At 42.3% G+C, this 10,121-nt stretch overlaps 1 protein-coding gene across 1 annotated transcript; it reads left to right on the top strand.

Moving 5' to 3' along the window:
• The first annotated feature begins 378 nt into the window (after nucleotides 1-378).
• Nucleotides 379-8,998, top strand: LOC147882088 (tobamovirus multiplication protein 1-like). Its single transcript, XM_087401168.1, has 12 exons — nucleotides 379-438; nucleotides 555-760; nucleotides 1,177-1,267; nucleotides 1,375-1,427; nucleotides 1,542-1,634; nucleotides 1,736-1,807; nucleotides 1,942-2,014; nucleotides 6,704-6,749; nucleotides 6,835-6,898; nucleotides 7,784-7,837; nucleotides 7,963-8,040; nucleotides 8,653-8,998. The coding sequence occupies exons 2-12, from the start codon at nucleotides 608-610 to the stop codon at nucleotides 8,743-8,745; spliced, it is 870 nt and encodes a 289-aa protein (XP_087257294.1). The 5' UTR covers nucleotides 379-438; nucleotides 555-607; the 3' UTR covers nucleotides 8,746-8,998.
• The last annotated feature ends 1,123 nt before the right edge of the window (nucleotides 8,999-10,121 follow it).

Genomic DNA, 10,121 nt, shown 5'->3' with positions numbered 1-10,121 from the left:
TTGTGGGAGAGGGTGCCACATTGCAAGCCCTTTGCGGCAAGTCGTGTGCGGGTTTTAAAACCTCATTTTTGGGAGCTTTGGGAAGGTGACAAGTGTAAAGAGAGTGTCACATGCTAGAGAGAGAACAAACTCAATTATACAGATATAGATACAGATACAGATGGGGCTGTGGCATATCGAGGGGACGAAAAGCCGGGGTGGGGGGGTCCAGATATAGAGGGGCCGCGGCATATCGAGGGGACGAAAAGCCGGGGTGGGTAGGGGTCCAGCTGGCGAAGGTGTGTTGCTGATTTGGCAGCAACAGTTGTGGGTTGTCTTATTTCTCTGATTAGAGATCTGCTTTTTTTTGTTTTTTTTTTTGGGGTGTGGCAGATGAGAGCTTGCATCATCCGCCATAGCCAAGCTCCTCCATAGCCAAAATCCTTGCCACCTTCGCAGGTTTGGCACCTTTTGCTTTCCTTTTGCTCCCTTTCTGCTTTTAGGGATTTGCCTCGCTTCCTTCCAATTAAAGCCTCCCTTCTTCCTCAATCTATTCATCCCTCTTTCACGACCAGACTCGCCATTTTTTGATGGTTTTTTGGCTTCCGCGGAGCGATCCATCTCCACCATGAATCCTGCCTTCGGGGTCATTGAGCACCAGCGATGCCTGGCCAACGCTGTCCGAAGTTGGTGGCAGTATGTTAACAACTCTACGGCGTGGCAGGACGGCGTTTTCTACACCCTTTGCGCGGCGTATTCTTTAGTCGGCGCAGTTGCGTTGGTATGCTTCATTCCCGTTTTCGTAACTGGTGTTGTGCTCGATGGACAACTTGATCTTTTTCATACTTGCACCGCCACGTAATAGATTTGATCAACGTGAGGAAGGGTATTGCAACCCCTCATATAATTGTCAAGGCAGTCTGAAGACCCCTTAATCATTCAAGGGAATCGGGGAGAGGATAGGTAGGGAGTTTCTAGCATGCAGTGTAGGAGGAATTTACAGGCAGACCGCTTTCAAGAAAAGCCCTTACTAGCACCAATATTGATCGATGGCCACCTTTGCTGGGCCCATGGGGGGGCCTTTCTCCTTGTTGCTTTACTTTTTGTCGCAGCTCCTGATGGTGTGTGAAACTTTTAGTTGGCTCAGTATGTATGTGATTCCCATTTGTTTAAACGATCTGCAATGCATATTTGCAGATTCAATTGATACGTATACAGGTACGGGTACCAGAATATGGCTGGACCACACAGAAGGTGTTTCATCTTATGAATTTACTAGTGAATGCTGGTGAGGCGCCTTCTGTTTTACTTATCGTGCAATTATTTTGATGGCTTAGGCCTCTTGCGAATGTGCAAGGAAGGACGGTAACGTTGCTGTTGTCTTATGCTTTGCAGCCCGAGCACTAGTTTTTGGCTTCTACCGGCAGGTGTTCTCATTTCGAATTAGGGTGAGTTATTCTGCTTTTGGATTTGTGGCACAGTATGTCAAATTAATATTTTTATTTAGTGCCATTTGAGTTTGCAAGCTAAGGTCATTGTGTTTGTTTGTCCTGCACTTGCAGATACTTAGGGTTGTTCTGTTGGATATTCCTGGACTTCTTTTCTTTTCAACATACACTCTTCTTGTTCTATTTTGGGCTGAGATATATCACCAGGTTTGATTTCACGCCATGTCTGTCATCTCAGCTGTTTTAGTTTGTACTGATAGTGGCACATTGTCAATATATGATTGGAAAATACCATGTTTTTGTGACAGGCAAGAAGCTTGCCAATCAACAACCTCCGTCCTGCATTTCTTATAACAAATGGTGCGATTTACTTCATACAGGTGTGCAAGGAACAGAACCCATGCATCTTGAGATTCTATGAAACTTGATATATAATACACAAAAGATGAAAACCTTCTGTGCTTTTGAACACATGCTGTGTACGTCTAATTCAATGTTGGGATTTCACTTCCAGATTGTCATTTGGATTTATGAGTGGCTAAGCTATAATGCAGTGATCCAAGCTGTGGCAAGGCTATTCTATGCAGGTGAGCATTGAAATCAGTTTGTGTTGGGTCCAGAAGAACGTGTGTCTCTTCACCATTTAGCTGTTTTCTTTGTGTAGCAGTGGATCAAGTTTTGATTTTTGGGCACATTTAAGTCTGAATTCTCATGGGTAAAGATGATTGCTTCTCTTCCCAATACAGTTGACTGCCCGACAGCAGAATGTATTTTTGCATGGCCGTTTAAACACTTGAATGTCATTTAATCTTCTCTCGCTTTCCTTGGAGTGTTACTTTAAAGAGTTATTAATTAGGGTATTCATCTGCAAAATTATTTTGTTAATTACACACACACACACACACACATACACACACATTTTTTTTGAAATCCATTTGTCATTATATTACAAAAAACAGTCCCAAAGAAAGGGACATCTTGTTACAAGCATCAGGAGATATCATTATACGACAAGAACTCAGGATAGTCTAGATCTCACCCCCCCCCCCCCCCCCCCCTTCCCCACACACACATGTGCCTGCGAGCACGCACACACACATGTATCCATGTATGTATTATACATACGTATATAGAGATATTTATAGATGAATGAATTCCCAAACTCATCCTCTAAAAACACAACACAGTGAGTAGTTTCAATCTCATGATTAGCAGGGACTAGCGACTATGACATCCCCAGCGACATCATCAGGGCCCAATGGTGAGTGTAGATATGACACCGTTGGAGATCAATAAACATATGTTATCACACATGCATATTCACACACCGTTACATACTTGTGCATCCATTTATACAAAGGTCTTTGTGCTGAGTTTCTGTCAGCACTCCGAAGGTTAAGGGCATGCCTCTTCCCTGCAAGACTCAAAAAGCTGAGGAATTAGAGAGACGAATTGTTGATAGAGATGGGTAACCATTAAGGTGGTTTTTGAGTTCATGTTGCTAGAAAGTAAGAAAGAATTCAAATTCATGCTCTGCTGCAGGTATTGCATAAAATAACGAGCTATGAACTCTTACACTTATCACAGATTGCTTCATACAATAGTTTCGACCAAAATAATCTCAAACGACCATTTATTGAAGGTAATCCGTTTGACACAGGTGAGAGACCTCCTGCTCACGCCTACCGGCTTTGTTGCAGGGCTACAATGACAGAGATAAACTTGAGTATGGACAGCTAAAGACTCTGGACTCCCTGAACATGAGTATGAACAGCTGCTTTGCATCAAGTTCTACAAAGTATTAAAACACTAGACATGATGCTCATAGGAGCGAGAAGCTCTTGGACAAAGAGAAGGAGATTCGAGGCTACCCTCCATCTTTGCAGAAGCTGTGATCTCATGAACCGCCTTGCAAAGTAATGCCATGTGCAAGCCATGCATCGGCCAGCCACTCCTTCAAACTATGAGCTCACAGTTTCTTGCATGGCCCAATCTAAGGCCGTGGACCAGCCCAGTTCTTTACGGTCATCCAATCACCTACGCGAGCACCACTAGCCATGAAGGACAATGCAACTCAAACCTTAGACCTTTACTAGTCCCCTCATGAGGCTTGCTGCCAACAATCCCGCCCCAGAAGCTGAACGGGGAGATCGATTCAGGAAGATATTTGAATCATTGAACTGCCATAATGCTGACACAGGAGATACTGAGCTACCAGTACACAAATATATGCTTAGGAGCCACATTCTTAAGACCAGCATCGTAGACCCATTCGTCATCCATCACAGTCGGTAGATTGGCACGTTCATCAGATACCAATTCTTCTACCAGACAGGCTTTGCCCTTCTCATTCTTCTGCCTCTTCTAACAATGCTCCTAAATGTGGCCAGGCATTCCACAATAACCACAAGCCTTCATGTTCTTACTATTGTTCCTTCTTTGACACCAAAAGTAAGTTCTCTTGCTGGTTGGAGGGATTTTTCATGCCTTTCTTCACTAAGGAGTAGAGCCACACAATCTAGGAAGTCTGTAACATCATCAAGTTAGAGTATTCGTACCGTATCGTTAAACTTGGGGGGGGCAAAATCTTTAGAAGAATGGCCTTCTTACCTCCTCGTCAACTCTGGACCTGAGATCATGCAATTGCTTCAACAAAGCCTGCATTCGATTCCCAAATTGTCAACTTCTTCCATCTGTAGATTGAATGATCCTTGTCTTAAAGTTGCCTCATCCTCACTCCAAAGAGTGTCTCTAAGATCCTCCAATTTCCTATTCTACATCGATATGATGAAAATATTCGCTGCCAAGTGCCCACCCAATTAAGCCAACGCTTTGTCATTCCGTTGTGTCCATGCAACTGCCTCTTGTTCATCTTCAGGCTTTGTATCAGTACTTACAATTGAGTCCGAGAGGCCTTTCTACATTGAGTATAGCTGGGTGGCGAAGTGGCACGATGCAAAGTTGATGCCAGTAAACTTGACAATCGACCCTTTGATGGTCTTTTCCTTTTTCAGAGGATCCATTCCCCACAAAGTCTCTCAATCCTTGCTAAAACCACCACTGATAGAATGTTCGTATGGACAAACGACTAAAAAACTCAAGAAACACCTGACTCGAACCTAGCTTAGCGATCACCTCACGATCAATCTCATCTCGATCATACATGGCTCTGATACCACTTGTTAGAAAGTAAGAAAGAATTCATATTCTTGCTCTGCTGCAGGTATCGCATAAAATAATGGGCCATGAGCTCTTACATTTATCACAGATTGCTGCATACAATAGTTTCGGCAAAATAAGCTCAAAGGACCATTTATTGAGGGAAATCCGTTCGACACAGATGAGACACCCTGCTCATGCCTATGTGCTTTGTTGCAGGGTTTCAATGACAGAGATAGACTCAACTATGGACAGCTACAGACTCAGGACTCCCTGAACATGATTGGGAATTGCTACTCTGCATCCAGTTCTACAAAGTATCAGAACACCAGGACACGACTCTCATAGGAGTGAAGCTCCTCAACAAAGACGGAGATTCAAGGCGACCCTCCATCTTTGTAGAAGCTGTGACCTCATGAACCACCTAGCAAAGTCATGCCATGCATGCATCAGCCAGCCACTCCTTCAACCTATCATCTCACAGTTTCTTGCATGGCTGAATCAAAGGCCATCGACCAGCCCAGTTCATGGTCCCTCCAATCACCTTGGAACTACCCGAGCATCACAAGCCACAAAGGACAATGCAACTCAAACGTTAGACCTTTACCAGTCCCCTCACAAGGCTTACTACCAAAACATATGAGAAGCCCTTTGATATGAGCACAATGATGCAAGTACGAGAATTTGAGCGCTGCCTAATGTTGAAGGAGGGTGTGAATAACACATGAAAAATTAAGAGCTTAGATGGGAGACGAGGAGGCTGAATCGGTCTTTCTCTTTAAGGCAGGAAAGAGGCAGGGCAGGCAGACTCTAGTCTTGGAAAAAACAAGAAGTAAAGAATGAAAGGTTGATATCTGATTGAAGAATACTTGATCAACATGTATGTCACATGCACCCCTACACTAGGGAGCATTGTGACACACAGTCTGACCCATTTGTCACATGCCATGACCTTGTTGTGAGCCCTAGTCCAGGGACGAGTCAGGCACGAGCTAGGGGGTCCGTTCCTAGTTCCCAAAGTCGAAGCCTTGCCAGGGCAAAGTGTCACAAGGTATCCACCTAGCAACAATCTTGTACGCGGTGCTAGGCACAGGTGGCAGTGATAACTAGCTGCACAGCCATCTTTTGGTGCAGTTTGTAACATGCGGGGACTAGTTGTGCAGAAACATAGAGGAAATGTAGAAAGAGAACTCAAGCATGAGAGACACCAGAGATCTTCCTAACTATAGTACACTGCTTTATTCATACTGATGGTGTAAATGCCCCTACACTGTTGTACATGGTTGCCAGATCGGCATAGAAAACTGAGCTGAATACTCCCCTTAACTGCGAATGAGGGAGAGGGACTGAAACTGCTGCCTAAGATGCACTGGGAGCTGAATGCTGACATGAGGGGCAAACAGCCCCTTCTATAGAGCTAGTACATGGGCCGAATGGCTGGTTGATTGACCGACCAAATCAGTGGGTTGACCGACCTGTAACTTTGCTGTGAAACTGCCCCAAAAGGGCCTGCAACTTTGCTGCAATTTGATGGCTGTGCAGCTAGTTGTCACTGGCACCTGTGCCTGGCACTGGTGCATGTGAAAATGTAAGTCCAGGAGACAGAAAAATCACTGCTACATACTCGACCTCCTTGGGAGGCTTGAGAATTCGGACAGGTAGGATATGTTGCATTTTCCCGTACAGCAGGCTATGGTGCTTATGGGCATGAGATTAGAGGTCTTGAGTGGGCAGATCTCAGATGATTGAGATACACCAAGAACTTGGAATTGAATGGAAGCTCACAGATTAACTGGACATACTTGGACATGTATATGAATCGAATGACTAATTCTGCATCGTCTGCAGTCCATTACAATTTATAAGTTACATTTTTCAAGCTGCATGATAATGATTCATGTTGTATTGGCATTGTGCTGTTGACCTCTCAGTTCTCTCCGTCAATGCAGTGAGAGTTGTCCTTCAGCTCTTCTATACTTTCTGTATAAATTAGCAGGGGATCATCATTTCATAAAGCTGGAATCAAACCCACTATCAGGACATCTTATTTTGTTTTGCTGATTTGTCAAGTATCTCTGAACATTTGTTTACCATTTTGAGTTTTTTAATTGTTGCAGCGGTATCCCTTTTGGCAGCTGTTGGCTTCTTGGTTTATGGTGGAAGGTAAGCAGCTGTGTTAATCTTCATCTTGCTTTGTTTCAAATATTTTCCTTACGAAGAAGTGCACTAATACTCATACTGGTTTCAGACTGTTCTTTATGCTCCGGCGATTCCCACTAGAATCAAAAGGCCGTCGAAAGAAGCTCCGAGAGGTAAAGACGTGAGCCTGAAAAATATTGTACGTTGAGAGAGCCTAAGTATTCTAAGGAGAGCTCTTGTGTGTTTCCTTGAATAAGTAGGAGAAAGTTTACTTAATAGATGAGGGTAGCATTCGTATCAGGCACTATAAATGGGTTAGAGCCTTCGTGAGGTAAGGTCTGCTTATGCATTTTGTTTCCGTTCATCATGCTGAGTTTGAGAAAAAACATGAGCATCTCTTATTAGGCACTACAAATGGGTTTGAGCCTTCCTGAGGTAAGGTCCGCTTATGCAGTTTGTTTCCATTCATCATGCTGAGTTTGAGAAAAAACATGAGCACCTGTGTGTGCGTGTGTGTGTTCACCTGCCCCCTCGCACATAAGTTGCAAGACCCTCTTCAACTTGCAACCTTGCCTCCTCACAATTTAAAGCACTTGTCAACACACTCAATTGTACAAATTGAATCCATGACGAGACATGCTTTATGCTTTCTTCTGAGTGCCTAACAGACCGTAAGAAAACTTTTTGGAAAAAGGCAACTCATACATTGTTAATAATCTAAGCTGCAAAGGAGTTGTTATCGCACTGTTATATTACTGGAAGCCAGTAGATCTAGCCCACGCACAGGGAATAAAGTAAACTGCAAACAAGAACGTGTGTGTACATCTGTCTCTCTCTCTAGATATAGATGTGTGTGTGTGTGTGTGGCGTATTCTGTGTATTTATATATATGCATGATTATTTCTTACAAGGTAATTTTCAGTATGGATTAATTCTTGGGTGTACTGATTTATATAAATATGTTTGATGTGGTTTTAGGTAATGCTGCCAATTGGTTGTCACGAATGATATCCCCTTCTGATTTACTGACACTCTTCACTTTGCGCACTGGCTGGCAGGTGGGATTCATTACAGCCATATGTTTCACATGCTTCCTCATCAGAACGGTTGTGGTAAGGGTAGTCAAGGAAGTTTAATGCATGAAGGTTCTGAAGAAATTATGCATTTAGTTCTTGATGCAGACTTCAACTTATGCTTGACGATAGAGTGATGCTGAGATATTTGTGAATGATTACAGGTAGCGTTGTCAGCATTCGATGAAGATGCCGATCTGGATGTATTGAATCATCCTATTTTGAATTTAATATTCTACATGGTTTGCACTGAACTTCTTCCCGTAGACATGTCAAATTCAACAGCTGCAGGGCAGACCACATGTAGCCAGTTCAGTGCCATGATAACATTATTAAAAGCAAGTGGTAGAGTTTAAGAGAGCATGTAAAAGCTGAACTAAGCATGGATTGAATTAGCAGCCTGATTCATAACCCCAGATCAATCGTGCAATTCTTAAGAGTCCCTGCCAAGCTCTGTCACCAGAAAACGCGTTTCGGGCAGTAGAAACGTGAAGAAACGTTTCTGCCCGAAATGTTTCTAAGAAACGTGCGAAACGTGAAAGTTTTTTAAATAAAAAATACACTATTTTTATTATTTATATAAAATACACTAATTTTACACTTTCTAGATGAAACGTCTGTCAAAATCTCGAAACATATTTAGAAACGTTTCTTGTGACACCTCCGACTCCCTGGCCTGGCCATGTAGTATAACTAGGCTCACCAGCTGTTTAAATTTTACCATTACCATGGGGCCCTTGCCTTGCTGGATGATGTAGATTTCTTGGTAGATGATGAGAAGTTCTTGATTTGTTGTCTTTTTTAAAAGCACAGACTGATTCCCGAGTTTTCAATGTCTTTCTATTGTGCGACAGCTCGTGGAGATCTTGCCATCTGCATTGGTTCTTTTTATTCTCCGGAAGCTTCCTCCAAAACGCTCGGCAGCTCCGTATCATCCGATCCACTAGCTGAAATTTCCGATTGCTGTGCCTGCTTGATGGTGATACAGCTTCTCAGAAATCACAGTCAGAGAGTACACAGGTCTTTTGATTGTGAAGGGATTCTATGAGGGTCATGCATTTTGCTTGTTAGATGTCGGCACATTTTTGCAGAAACCATTTACACGAGTTGTTCTGCGGCCACGCATGTGTAACGACAGTTTTTGACAGGTTTTCCAATCATTTTTGGAAGAGCATTTATTTGAGATTAATGATTTATTTTAATGGGTAATCTTAAAGGTTTCGCCATTGTAAACTTGCATTTTCTTTTTACTGAGTTCTGGTTTTGCAAACTGGAGAGCCGAGGATACTGGTATGAGATTTTGCTAAAACTGGGTCTTCATAGATTGTGTTGTTATTAAGGGATTTCTTTCAATCAGAAGTGTTCTTTCTGTTTCAACAAGTTGATACGTAAATCAGATCGAGGGCAGCAAAAATATGGAAGCGTTCAGTCATTTTGTAAAGTCGGTGGCAATCATTTTATTCCGAAGGAGTCTTTTTTGTGAAAGGGGTTGGGTTTACATGGAACTTTGTGCTACATGGTGTTTAGCCACCTCGTCTTGTCTTCTTTGACATTGGAAGACAAACAAAACAACTTTGGATTTGCACCATCAAATCTCAATGGGGCTTTTTAGATGTGTTACATTCCTTCCATTGTCATAAATACTATGAATTATTTGGGATTGGCCTATCTTTGGCGGCAAGGTCTCTTTTACCCCAGTTGTGGCTTTGACTTAATGAGTCAATAAGTGCAAGATAGATGGAAAAGTTGCTCAAGTATACATCAAGCATCGTCAATAGGTTATCACATTATTTCAGAAGATCTTCAACATTCAACCTTAGAAAACATGGTGAATCATCCAAGTCGATTAAAAGATGAAATTTCATAAGGATGTAAAGAGCATAATCAATAACAGGATTGATCTTTTCCTATGTATTATCAATCTAATTCTCTTTGGGGCTACAAGAATTGATCTTCAAGACATTCTTGAATTTCTTTTTGCAATATTTTATGTGGGGGGTCATAATGGAATTTCATGGTTTCCCTCTTGCTTAGCACGTCCTAGCAAGTATGTTGTCATTGGATATTTCTAATCCACAAAGCATATTCTATTCAACTCTAGAGGTTACTAGCTACAAAAATAAGAATATATCAAACTCATAAGTATGCTATGAGCATACACCAATATGTCTAGATTGCTATGTTAACTCTAGCTCACTCATGGTGTCCCTCTTGCTTAGCACCACTTCCTTAGCAAGTATGTTATCATGTGATGATGTGGATATTTCTAATCTAGAAATTTTCAAAGCCTATTCTATCAACTCTAGAGAGTCCTAGCTACAAA

The sequence above is a fragment of the Dipteris shenzhenensis genome, chromosome 30 (assembly GCF_047967505.1).
Source record: "Dipteris shenzhenensis isolate YYH24624 ecotype China chromosome 30, Dip_SZ_1.0, whole genome shotgun sequence".
NCBI lineage: Eukaryota > Viridiplantae > Streptophyta > Polypodiopsida > Gleicheniales > Dipteridaceae > Dipteris > Dipteris shenzhenensis.
Note: the sequence above shows the minus strand (reverse complement) of the source record. Positions and strands in the feature narration are given on the sequence as shown.